This window comes from Pocillopora verrucosa, chromosome 13 (genome assembly GCF_036669915.1).
Source record: "Pocillopora verrucosa isolate sample1 chromosome 13, ASM3666991v2, whole genome shotgun sequence".
In the NCBI taxonomy this organism is placed as follows: Eukaryota; Metazoa; Cnidaria; class Anthozoa; order Scleractinia; family Pocilloporidae; genus Pocillopora; species Pocillopora verrucosa.
In genome coordinates this window covers 16,531,859-16,545,468 of record NC_089324.1, presented here as the reverse complement: position 1 = coordinate 16,545,468, position 13,610 = coordinate 16,531,859, and the positions used below count along the sequence as shown (strand labels likewise).

Below are 13,610 nucleotides of genomic sequence, written 5' to 3'. Positions count from 1 at the left end.
CTCTTTTGGGAAAACTTTGAAAACTTCTGGTTGTACTTTCAGGTAAAAGGGAAAAATTCACGTTGCAAGATGTATATATCGGTAAATTAGAAAAATGTGAGTTATTGAATTATCTTATAACTCTTGCAAAATTGCATGTATGGCAAAGTCGAAAACAAGATAAAATTCCAGAATGTGAAGTTTTCTTAAAACAAGTAGACGTCAAATATAGAACTGAGAAATACATTGCTGTTAAAAACAATACGCAGAAACAATTTCAGGCTAAGTGGTTATTATATAGATGGCACTTATTTATAATAAATAATAGTTTACAAATATAATTATAGAAATTGTTTAAAAATATAAATGTAATTTATAATTAATAATAGCTTACAAATGTAAATAGAGTATACTGAGAGTCTTGTAAACACTTTTTTATTTTCAAAATGGCAATAAAAAATGTGGAAAAAAAAATTAACCATAGACCGAGAGGGCCTGCAAACGATTTAAACTTAATAATGTCTATTTTGTGCTTGTTATGCTATTTTATTCAAATTATCTCCTTCATCTATTGATACACTCACAGACGTGACACTGGCAGGGAGTTAAGTAGCTTTCGCGAACAAGCTCCTATAGTTTCAGCTCCGAGGTACTTGAACGTGACCAAAAAGTTTCGATCGCAACCCTTTCACTACAGGAAATTCAGACCAAAAGAAAAACAACGTATATTAATGCTGATCGTTGGTTCGACGCCTTTAAAAAGATGGATTTAAAGGTCTTTCAGGACAAAAGCTGGTTTTCAATAACATAACTTGTGACCGGAACGATGGCTTGGAGCTGTTCAGACAGTCTCAGACTTGTAAACGTGACCTTTGCCAACATCTAACGAGTTACATACCTCACGTATCCAAGTCCAAATTGTTTGAAACGGTCTGAAATATCAACCTTTGTCTGGCAATATATGTGTTTGGCACTGAAATAAGAAAGAAGCGCTCCGTGACGTATGGTGTCTGACAACATGTGTTTGGCACTAACATTAGGAAGAAGCGCTCAGTGATCCCTTTACATAATATGAGCACGTATTTTTTTTTTAGTTCATTAAGAGCGACATGGTGTCTTGTTCAATACGAGTAAATAGAAAATTTAAAGGGTTAATGTTTAAAGCACCTAAGTATATTTACTTTATTCTTGCTTAGTTCTGATTAAGTGAAATCCTTTTAACTCTTTTCCTATTGATTAGATGAGCCGTCTAATCCATGGATTTTCACACTGTATCCTGTAAGAAGTCTTTCCTCACCGATCCTTACCGAAATTACCGGCGTTCGACTTTCAACCGCTCAGTTACCCGGTGCAAAATTCAAGTTGAGGTAGACAATAGTTCTTGTTTTATAGATCTAAAAATAGTTTTCCAGGGAAAATTCAGGCTCTTGCCATGCAAAGCCCATAAATTTTATACTAGGAGTTAGGTCCCCCCCTCCCCGTGTCCCTTGCAAGGAATACCCCAGTATTCCTGCTAACTCATATCCGAAGAACATATTGCAAAATGACTGTCAGAAAATCAATGACAGTCTTTGTGACTCATTTCACATCCACTATAGGTTCTTGAACATTTTAAAACCGGGTAATCCTCACGGAAAGATAAGGAAAATGTAATTACATGTATCTTGTTTAGTCTCATACGACCCAATAACGTCATTCATGGTTGTCTCTCACTGATCTCACTCTCACAAAGATTGTTGTATCATTTTACGGTAGAAATAATGTAAAAGTTGGCCTTCAAATCAATTTAAAGAAACTGCATGATTTTCAGAGCTTAAACACTATGTTCTTACATTACTTAGATACTTAGTGCCGGTGATCTCGTGCTTCCGGAAGACCAAATTGGGCATTTCAACACAGGGTATTCTCTCTTGATAATTCACAATCTGTTGGAGATAACAGATTTTTCAAATACTTCACCCCAGAGAGACATCAGGAGAAAAAACCAATTTTTTCAGATCTTCAGGTGGAATATTCAACCCCTAAGCTTGAATAAGAAATAAATCATACCCACGGTTGCTTTGTTTACATCTGCATGGATCTCAAGCAACGAGTTTTAAAATATTTAAAAGAAATATTTACTGAAGTCCATAATACATCCGTTTCAGCGAACACTCACTTTCTTTTTTTAAATGTCGAACATGTCTGGTCCACGACTTAAAAATTCTCCCAAATGCTGACAACCATTTCCTTACTTAGCACATGTAATGGAGAGAATTTCTTCAACATCACAATACTAACTCGATGTCATCTAAATATCTTGGTCGTTATTGTGTCTCTACCCTGTCAATCTGCTCTTTATCAAGTTCTTGATTGAATCAGGTAAACTGTGGGGGATCCTGGACCTCACGTTCAATCCAAAAACCTAAAATTCTTGAATTTTCCGAGTCTCCACCAGGTGCTGTGTTGTGGCTGATATGCATTTAGTTGGAAGAAAAATTAGAAATTATCAAAGTTGTTGCGATCAGCACGTGTAGTTGATCTAGTTTCGCTACCATCTCTTCTTTAATTCAACCTCGTTTTGTTAACTGCTGCATCTAATGGAGCGCTCTAATTGCAAACTGTAAACTTGTCTGTTACTGTTTAAATCTTACTGACTTTTCTCAGAATCTAAATCGTAAACTTACCTTTTAAAAAAAAACCCTTGAAAAAAACTTAATTAAAAAAAAAGTTATCGCTAAAAAACGAGATTTTCAAGACTTCTATGCGAAAAAAAAAAACGCAATAAAAAGCAAACGTGATGTTTGATCATCTTTCAAACTGTTTCATTATGCTAAGCTGTGACATCACTGACTCAGAGATAAATTATTAAAAAAAAAAAAAGAATCTAATGGAGGTTTTTTGTTTGTTTTTAATACCCAGAGAGGAGACTCAACCATAAGTTTTATCACAACTCCAAACATAAAAACATCATAAAAGAATTCACTTTAAAGTAATTTGCAGAAAACAAAGTAATTCTGAAATACTTAGCACTAGCTTCCGTGCGACAAAATGTGTTACATGCAGTCACGTGCGTCTTAGCACATGAGTTGATATTGTATGCAGGACACGTACGGCCACTAATGTCAGATAAATTAGTTTGAATAACTAGCCATTGCTGACCTGTCAGCGCTTCACTATTTACAACCGTCGCTCTGTACGCGCATATAGAAGAAAACATCCGAAATAAGCGATCGAGCAAGCTTATAAAAGCGAAAAGGAAAAAGATTTCCCACTTATTTAGAGGTGAAGATTTTCAGTTTTTATTGTAATTTCGAATTTTGTATTTTGATCTTTAAAAATGCAACATCACAAAATCGTCCTCTTCTGCTCCATGTCGAGCTTTAGTTTCTCCCCGTTGTGGACTAAACAAAGAAGCGAAACTTTCACGAATCTTTTGTACACGATCACCTACATCTCTGTTTACTTCCATGTTTGCACGCCTCATTTCTCTCCTAATTCTCATTGCCATGAAAAAAAAACTGAACAAACTGTCAAGAGATTCGAATCTTTTAGCTGAAAAAATCAGCATCTTTTTACCAATACCTCGAATTGAGCCAAGAGAATAATATTTAATTCATTTCCAAGAGTGGAAGGGAGACGCGATCCTTTGCGGTATGATTCTATTCTTAAAAATAGAGTCATATGGAGTCACATCTACTTAAAAATATCACTATATTACTTGGTGAATTAACTAGTTCATCACATGCATGCCTTGAGGCGATTCATTCGAAGCGGACATACGGAAAACTTAAGAGAAGCCTTCTCAAAAAAAAAAAAGGGAAAAGGAATTTTGATAACGCAGACTTCCTATACTTATCTTCTGCCAACACATTCTCAGTCATTTTCAACCTACACTGTTTTTACCACAACCCTTCCATGTGTCTTCCCTGACGCCCACGGTTTCCAATCGTCTTAATTATGTACATAATCATCTTTAGAAATCTATCTATTCATCCGCTCATGAAGTATTTAGGTATTCTTAACACTCTCACACACAAAAGTGATTGTTACATTTTTTAAAAGAACGCTTATGAAATTTATAAATGACTTTAAAGACGTGCCATACGTCTAAACTTTGTCCAAACTTCACTTAACAACCTTTAAAGGCTGTCACACTTGCGATAAAAAAGCTTTGACTTTGAAAATTATTTCAATTCGCGGTTTTTTCTAAATATCTGCTTATTTTCCGTTGTACCTCCTCTAACTCGGTGTTTAGTTTTCATTCGTTTGAGGTAAAGTTTTGTCTTTGTTTTGTCCGTTCATAGACTAACGACGGTTGCTTTTCTTATGTTTTTCCTGTAATAACTGGTGGATACTGTCCAAGTTTGGTCACAAAACGTGTGAGAAAGAAGTCGTTACATTCATGGATAAGCCGATGGAGACACCGATTGAATGAAAGTGATTTATTCCTCACCTGCGCGAAAATATCCTTATTCTTCCTGTGCTTTTCGTCAGGTCCACAAAGGTTAGTACTTACTTACGCTATTTACTCTATACCACAAAGGTCTGTGGTTTTATTTTTTTTTTTTTTGCTTGTTCTTGATAGAAAGAGAAGCCAAAGAACTGCCAGGCTGGCAGCCTAAGCAAGACAAGCCCCATAAAAAGTATTTGCAAAATAAAATCTTATGTACTGAAAACAACCATAATTTTAAGATCAACTCGTGTAGCAACTCAACAGCACGCCTTCTATGGTTCTTTCGATAAACAGTCCGCAAATTGCCGAACCGAATGGACTCTAGCTACGCCACGCTATGTGAATGCAAAATAAGAAATAATTGGAAGTGAAGATATTACAGTTCCGCATACAGGCTGGACCAATACAAATATATGCGCTTAATCACTGGATTTGTGCAGATTGGGTCTGATTACTGATCGTTATCATCGTCAATGGCAGCGGTTTTATCCGATGATATGTAAATTAGCCAATCCTAAGCCTAAACCTTTTTTATATTCAAAGTAGGGATCACCATTTGCATTTTTGGGTTGACCATTTTCTGAGAATTTACCTTATCATTTAGACTACACCAACCAAACGAAATCACTTATTTTTGCATCGTTATTGTTGATCTGGTTGCCAGTATATTTGATAAGAAGAGGCGCGTGATAATGATGATAGAACGTGGTTGTCGTTGGCATATATGGAGGAAAATTCATGAATATGATAGGTTTTATTCCCTTTGCTCTGCCGTTTGGAATGAATCCTCAAACGAGTTCAGCTTACATCGGAGACGATTGGACTTTTGATTCTTCTCTAAGTTCCGGCTTTAGAATTTGCTGGCTTTTCGTAAATGACGTTGTTTCCAGATTTAGAACAATACTCTAACAGCTACTAATATAAGGAGATTACTGAGATATTTGACAACCTAATTAGCCAATCTATCCAGCAGTTCCAAAATCATTTCCAAGAATGACGACGAGCAAAGGCATAATTCAAATGAGAACAAATCAAAATAACCACATTGAAATGTAGCAACTGACAGTGAGAGGTGATCAACATTTTTGAATGTAAGTTTTCATTTTGTAAATACATCAGGTGTATTCGTTCCTTTTCCAGCTCAAGATATCTCTGTTAAACTTTACTTGCAACGTAAAAGACGGTTATATAACAAGCCTGTCAAAGGAGGTTTTCCTGCATTGACCCTTAAACCCTAAGAGTGACCAGCGTCTAATTTCTCCTTACAGTAATATTGCGATTCATTTATTAAGTTCATGAAAGGAGAGGAATGATCGCCAACCTAAGGAGCTTTGAATTCTTCTAGTAAATACCAAGAGAAAAGTATAGAAAAGAGTATTGAGAATATGGATACTGACGCTAGGGTCCTCAGTTTCCCCTTCAGTCATGAAATACGTTCAGTGAAGAAAACTGGGTTTATTTAGCCTCGTTATGAAGATGCATCATTTTCTTAGAAAGGCGGAAGTTAATTTTATTCTGGCGCTTTCTGAGAAGGCATTGTCAGTTTAGAGAAGTTGTTGATCAAACCTCTCTGGCCCTGAATAACAAATACCTTTGTTAGAAATCGTTGTATGCACCATAAAAATGCAGCAAGAAGGCAAATCAGTTCAAGAACATGAACAAGACTTTTCAGAGCCGTGGGAACAGAGCGATGTTGTTCTACTGGTGGAAGGACAGAAAATCCATGTCCATCGTCTCATGTTGTCAATGTGTTCTCCTGTTTTCTCTCGAATGTTCTCCGCTGAATTTAAAGAGAAAGATGCCGAGGAGATCCCGCTACCCGGTAAGAAAGCTGCTGAAATAAGAGAGATGTTGCTGGTTAGTTATCCGAGTTTCTGCAAACGAGTGACAGACAACAACTTAGATTTCTTGTTGCCTCTTGCTCGAGAATATCAAATGACAGCACTCACACAAAAATGTGAAGATTATCTTCTGTGGGGAAAGGAAAAGAAGAACGAAATCAGCTCCATTATGGAAACCCTAATCGTCGCCCAAAATTTTTCCTTAGAAAGACTGAAAACTGATTGCATCAAGAAGACGCAAAATCTTTCCACGGAAGATATAAGAGCCACGAGTTGTACGATCAAATCGAGCCTCTCTCTCAGAGGAGGATGGTTGAATTGCAAATGGATAACATGGAGAAAAAGCTCAGTGAAGCTAAAGCCGAGCTAGAGAAATCCAACGCAGAGATTTCAAAGTTACAAGGAAAGATTAAAGAGATGAAAAAAATGGCTTCCGAAGGTTTGGAGTTCGTCGGATCAATTGCTACCAACCTTGGAAATCACATTCGTCACGCCATGCAAATGAATTCGAGGTTTCAAGACTTTGCGATGACCAAGGAGCAACATTTGAAAACCATTCAGAACGACACCAGCAGTCGTGCTACATTCAACGGTCGGGATAAAGTTTGTCTATCGTTAAATGGGACATATTCTCCTCTAGTAAATCTCCACTATAAGCTTTTGGCAATTACAAAAGAGTTCAAATAGATGCTAAGAAAAATATCTATGTTTAAATATTTCGTCGATAAATTTGGCATATCTTGTTAGGGCGTTTCTGTTACTACTACGTAACGTAAATTGTATTTCCAGACATCAGTTCAAAGCAAGATTGGAATTATTTGAGATTCCACTGAAGTAGCTGCTTGCAGATTCATGATACAGGTCTTTTTAGATAGCAAAAAGTTTACTCCATCCCGTTATTAAGTATAGCAAGTCTTGTTATCGTGTCGATCTCTGTCGCTGCTTAGTAACCTAAATTGTGTTTTTGAGCAAGAGTGGAATCATTGATTTCTTGGCTCCAGTTCTAGATGCAGATTTCAATATCTAGTTTTATGTTCCTATTGTTGGTAACAACAGGGTTGACTGTAAGCTTTCAGGAGTCTTCTTGACATGATGTGGTAAATTACTTCACAATTTAACAATACACGGAAAACAATCGTTCTTCATTACCTCTGTCATAAAAAAGCGTGTGCATCATTGAACAAACCTCTGCTATAACTGGCAGCTGTATGTGACTTCCAATGATTAGTAAATAATGATAATAGAATTATCACACTTAACAAAACCAAAAAACACTGCTATTGCAATACTGAGGTCATCTGCTGAAGCGAAAGGCCAAGGCAGATAACACAGTCATGAGGTTTGATAATTCATGATATCAAGCAAAAACCAAATTCGATAATTGTTCTATAATAGGTTTTTTAAAAACGTTCAGCCATATTGAGTTCTCTATGAGTTTAATTCGTAAACGTTTGAGAACTCTACACGGACAAGGGGCATGAAAACTAAGGAGACATTGAACTCTACATGATAAACATAACATTCGCAGCAGATACTGGATTATCGATCATGTCCACTTCACACATTATTGTATATTGATTGAATGTTCTCGACCGATCGGATTTTTTTTATAGTTAGTCTAATGTATAATAACACTTATTATCTACCCCTAGAAAAATTCGGAACGATGGCTTGGAGCTGTTCAGACAGTCTCAGACTTGCAAACGTGACCTTTGCCAACATCTAACGAGCTGCATACCTCACGTATCCAAGTCCAAATTGTTTGAAAACGGTCTGAAATATCAACCTTTGTCTGGCAAATGTGTTTGGCACTGAAATAAGAAAGAAGCGCTCCGTGACGTATGGTGTCTGACAACATGTGTTTGGCACTAACATTAGGAAGAAGCTCACCATGATCCCTTTACACAATATGAGCACGTAGTTCTTTTTAGTTCATTAAGAGCGACATGGTGTCTTGTTCAAAACGAGTAAATAAAAATTCAAAGGGTTCATTTTTAAAATGTCAAAGTCTATTTACTTTATTCTTCCTGGGTTCTGATTTAGTGAAATCCTTTTAAGTCTTTTCCTATTGATTAGATGAGCCGTCTAATCCATGGATTTTCACACTGTACCCTGTAAGAAGTCTTTCCTTACCGATCCTAACCGAAATTACGCGATCGACTTTCAACCGCTCAGTTACCCAGTACAAAATTCAAGTTAAGGCAGACAATAGTTCTTGTTTTATAGATCTAAAAACATTTTCCGGGGAAAATTCAGGCTCTTGCCATGCAAAGCCCATCAAATATTATCCTAGGGGTTAAGCCCCCCCCCCGTGACTCTCCCTTGCAAGGAATACTCCAGTATTCCTGTCAACCCATATCCGCGGAAAATATTGCAAAAAAAACTACCGGAAAATCAATGAGTCTTTGTGACTCAATCTGCTCTTTATCAAGTTCTTGATTGAGTCAGGTAAATAGTAGGGGATTCTGGACCTCACGTTCAATCCAAAAACCTAAAATTCTTAAATTATTCGAGTCTCCACCAATTGCTGTGTTGTGGCCGATATGCATTTAATTTGAAGAGAAATTGTCAAAGCTGATACGATCAGCATGTGTCGTCAATCTAGTTCCGCTAGATTGACAACACTTTCTTTAGTCAACTCCTTTTGTCAATTGCTGCATTTCATTGGAGAGCTCTAATTATGAACTTTAAACTTGTCTGTAACTGTTTAAATCTTATTGACTTTTCTCAGAATCTAAATTTGTAAATCTTAGCTTAAAAAAAAAATTCCTTGAAAAAAACTTAATTTCAAAACAAGTTGTTAAAAAACGAGATTTTTCAAGGCTTCTGTGCGGAAAAAAAAGCAAAACAAAACAAACGTGATGTTTTATCATCTATCAAACTGTTTCATTATGCTAAGCTATGAGACCACTAACTCAGTGATGAATCATTAAAAAGAAGTCTAATGAAGGTTTTTTGTTTTTGTTTTTGTTACTAAGAACGGAGACTCGACCATAATTTTTATCACAACTCAAAACATAAAAACATCATAAAAGAATTCACTTTAAAGTGATTTATAGAAAACAAAGTAATTCTGAAATACTTAACACTCGCTTCCGTGCGACAAAATGTGTTACATGCGGTCACGTGCGTCTTAGCACATGAGTTGATATCGTATGCAAGGCACGTACGGCCACCAATGTCAAATAAATTAGTTTGAATAACTTGTCATTGCTGACCTGTCACGGCGCTTCACTATTTACAACCGTCGCTCTGTACGCGTATGAAGAAGGAAACATCCGAAATCGGTGATCGAGAGAGCTCATGAAAGCGAAAGGGAAGATTTCCCACTTATTTAGAGGTGAACATCTTCGGTTTTTACTGTAATTTCGAATTTTGTATTTTGATCGTCGCAAAATCGTCCACTTCTGCTCCTTACCGAGCTACAGTTTTTCCTCGTTGTAGACTAAACAAGGAAGCGAAAGTTTCACGAATCTTTTGTACATGATCACCTACATCTCTGTGTACTTCCATATTTGCACGCTTAATTTCCTTTTCCTACTTTTCATTGCCGTGGAAAAAAAAAACTGATAGAGAACTGTCAGGAGATTCGATCTCCTTGCTGAAAAAATCAGCATCTTTTTACCAATGCCTTGAACTGAGCCAAGAGATTAATATTTAATTCATTTCCTAGAGTGGGAGGAAAATGCGGTACTTTACCATAGGACTATATTCTTAAAAATAGAGTTATATGGAGTCACGTGTACCTAAAAATACCACTATATTACTTGGTGAATTAACTAGTTCATCACATGCATGCCTTGAGGCGATTCTTTCGAAGCGGACATACAGAGAACTTAGGAGAAAAATTCTCGAAAAAAAAAAAAAAGGAATTTTGATAGCCATAGGTAACAACGCAGACTTCCCATACTTATCTTCTGTCAACACATTCTCAGTCATTTTCAACTTACACTGTTTTTACCACAACCCTTCCATGTGTCTTCCCTGACGCCCGCGGTTTCCAATCGACTTAATTATGCACATAATCATCGTTAGGAATCTATCTACTCATTCCTCTCATGAAGTATTTAGATATTCTTTGCAACCTCACACACCAATGCGACTGTTATATTTTTTAAAAGAACATTTATACAGTTTATAAATGACTCTAAAGACGTGCCATACGTCTAAACGTCGTCCAAACTTCACTTGACAACTTGTAAAGGCTGTCACAGTTAGGATAAAGAAAAGCTTTGACTTCGAAAAATATTTCGATTTGCGGTTTTTTCTATTTATCAGCTTATTTTCCGTTGTACTTCCTGTAGGCCGGTGTTTAGTTTTCATTTGCCTAAGGTGAAGTTTTGTCTTTGTTTTGTCCGTTCATAGACTAACGACGGTTGCTTTTCTTATGTTTTTCCTGTTTTAGCAGGTAGATGGTGTCCAAGTTTGGTCACAAAACCTGTGAGAAAGAAGTCGTTACATCTATGGATAAGCCGACGGATGCACAGATTGAACGGGAGTGATTTATTCCTTGCCTTCGCGAAAATATCCTTATTCTTCCTGAGCTTTTCGTCAGGTGCACAAAGGTTAGTACTTGCTTACACTATTTACACTAAACCACAAAGGTCTGTGGTTTTACTTTTTTTTGGCTTTTTCTTGATAGAAAGAGAAGCCAACGAACTGCTAGGCTGGTGGTAGCTTGCAAGAAATGCCCTATAAAACGTCTTTGCAAAATAAAATCTTATACATTGAAAGAAGCCATAATTTTAAGACCAAATCGTGTTGGAACTCAGCAACTCGACTTCTGTGGTTCTTTCGATATATAAGCAATCCGCAAATTGCCGGACCGAACGGACACTAGCTACGCCAAGAAAATGAGTGTCGACTGATCATTGAAAGCCACGTGAATGCAAAAGAATAAATAATTTCAAATGAGGATTTTACAGTTTCGCATACAAGCTGGACCAATACAAATATATGCACTTAATCACTGGACTTGTGCAGATTGGGTCTGATTACTGATCGTTCTCATCGTCAATAGCGGCGGTGTTTTAAAATAATATGTAAATTAGCCATCCTAATACTAAAATTTTTTAGTGTTCTCATTATCTGTTTGCTGGAAATATATGGATATTGTGAGAAGAAGGAACATGTTAATCAATTCTGAGAGTTTTAATCTTAGTCAATCTTTTCAGTAGACACACGCAATGTCACGCAATGTCACGCAATGCTCCCTCTTAAGAGATGATAGAGTGATTGTTATGTGACATTCCAAAGAATGGGTGCAAAGGAGAAGAGGCGCGTGATAATAATGTTAGAATGTGGTAGTCGTAGACATATATGGAGCACGATTTATTAATATGATAGGTTTTATTCCCTTTGCTTTGCCGTTTGAACTGAATCTTCAAACGGGTTCAGCTTACATTGGAGACGATTGGAAGTTTGAGTTCTGACTTAAGTCTGAGATATTGACCTAAACGCTATCCAGCGATCCCACAATCACCCTCAGGAACAACGTAAAGAAAAGAGTATTTAGTATAGGGAAACTGGTGCTGGGGTCCTCAGTTTCCCCGTCGGACATGAAACATGTTCAATGACCGAAAAACTGGGACCGAGAGTTTGTTTAGCCTCGTTATGAAGCTGCACCATTTCCTTGAAAGACGGAAGTTAATTTTTGTTCAGTCGCTTCCTGAGGAGGCATTCGAAGTTTAGAGAAGTTGTTGATCAAAACTCTCTGACCCTGAATAACAAATACATTTGTTAGAAATCGTTGTATGCAACATAAAAATGCAGCAAGAAGGCAAAGCAGTTCAAGAACATGAACAAGACTTTTCAGAGCCGTGGGAACAGAGCGATGTTGTTCTACTGGTGGAAGGACAGAAAATCTATGTCCATCGTCTCATGTTGTCGATGTGTTCCCCAGTTTTCTCTCGAATGTTCTCCGCTGAATTTAAAGAGAAAGATGCCGATGAGATTCTGCTACCCGGCAAGAAAGCTGCTGAAATAAGAGAGATGTTGCTGGTTATTTATCCGAGTTTCTGCAAACGAGTGACAGACAACAACTTAGATTTCTTGTTGTCTCTTGCTCGAGAATACCAAATGACAGTACTCACACAAAAATGTGAGGATTATCTCCTGTGGGGAATGGAAAAGAAGAACGAAATCAGCTCCATCATGGAAACCCTAATCGTCGCCCAAAATTTTTCCTTGGAAAGAGTGAAAACTGATTGCATCAAGAAAACCCGAGATCTTTCCACGGAAGATCTTAAGAGCCACGAGTTGTACGATCAGCTCGAGCCTCTTTCGCAGAGGAGGATGGTTGAATTGCAAATGGGTAACATGGAGAAAAAGCTCAGTGAAGCTAAAGCCCATCTAGAGAAATCCAACGCAGAGATTTTAAAGTTACAAGGAAAGATTAAAGAGATGAAAAAATTGGCTTTTGAAGGTTTGAAGCACTTCGGAACAGTTGCCTCTTGCCTTGGAAATCACATTCGTCACGCCATGCAAATGAATTCGAGGTTTCAGGACTTTGCGATGACCACGGAGCAATATATGCTAACAATTCAAAAAGACTCCCCGAGTCGCGCTAAGGTGAACGAACGTGATAAAGTTTGTCAGTCGTTTGGTTTGGCACATTCTCCTCTGGTAAATCTCCAAAATAAGCTTTTGGCAATTACCAAAGAGTTCAACTAGATGCTGAGAAAAATATCTATGTTTGAATATTTCGTCGATAAATTTGTTATATCTTGTTTGTGCATTTCTGCTACTACTACGAATCGTAAATTGTATTTCCAGAAGTAATTTCTAAGCAAATTTAAAATTATTAGAGATTCCACTGAAGTTGCTGATTGCATTATCATGTTGCAGGTAGCAAATGTCTTGTTTTTGTGTGTCTGTCACCGCATAGTAACCTAAATTGTGTTTTCAGTTGGTGATTTTGAGCAAGAGTGAAATCAGCATTGAGATTTTGACCCAAGTTCCAGATTGCAAAATCGTGTTTCATGTTCCAGTTGTTGGTAATACTACACAGATGAGGGGCTTGGAAACTAGCAAGACTTTGACTATAATATTCACTGCAGATACTGGATTATTGATCATGTCCACTTCACACATTATTGTATATTGATTGAGTGCTCTCCACCAATTAGATTTCTCATAGCAAGTCCAATATATAATAACACTTGTTATCTACCACTAGCAAAATATAAGCCATATTTGTCAGAAATTTAGCATGGTCTCATAAAAACCTAGAGATTGAGCTGCTTATGCAAATTTTTTTGACAACAATAAAGTTGAGATCACTTAGGAAGAAGTGCTTTTTCTATCGGTACTCTTTGCTCACAAGGAAATAATACCCCTCACCACCCTCCTGAAAC

At 37.1% G+C, this 13,610-nt stretch overlaps 1 protein-coding gene, 1 long non-coding RNA gene and 1 pseudogene across 10 annotated transcripts in view; all 3 read left to right on the top strand.

The window, feature by feature from the left end:
- The first annotated feature begins 3,103 nt into the window (after window positions 1-3,103).
- Window positions 3,104-13,610, top strand: part of LOC131794667 (uncharacterized) — a 39,238-nt gene continuing 28,731 nt past the window's right edge. For 6 of the 9 annotated variants that reach the window (XR_010715978.1, XR_010715980.1, XR_009340998.2 and 3 more), the window contains exons 1-3: window positions 3,104-3,243; window positions 4,266-4,465; window positions 10,664-10,820. This is a non-coding gene — a long non-coding RNA (uncharacterized lncRNA). Of the gene's footprint in view, window positions 3,244-4,265; window positions 4,466-9,457; window positions 9,596-10,660; window positions 10,821-13,610 lie in introns of those variants that run through there. The other 3 variants (XR_010715979.1, XR_010715981.1, XR_010715982.1) reach the window with 3 other exon arrangements.
- Window positions 5,907-8,244, top strand: LOC131794638 (BTB and MATH domain-containing protein 36-like; annotated as a pseudogene).
- Window positions 11,871-13,540, top strand: LOC131794647 (BTB and MATH domain-containing protein 36-like). The gene has a single exon (XM_059112182.2). It carries the CDS (start codon window positions 12,022-12,024, stop codon window positions 12,925-12,927), a length of 906 nt encoding a protein of 301 aa, XP_058968165.2. The 5' UTR covers window positions 11,871-12,021; the 3' UTR covers window positions 12,928-13,540.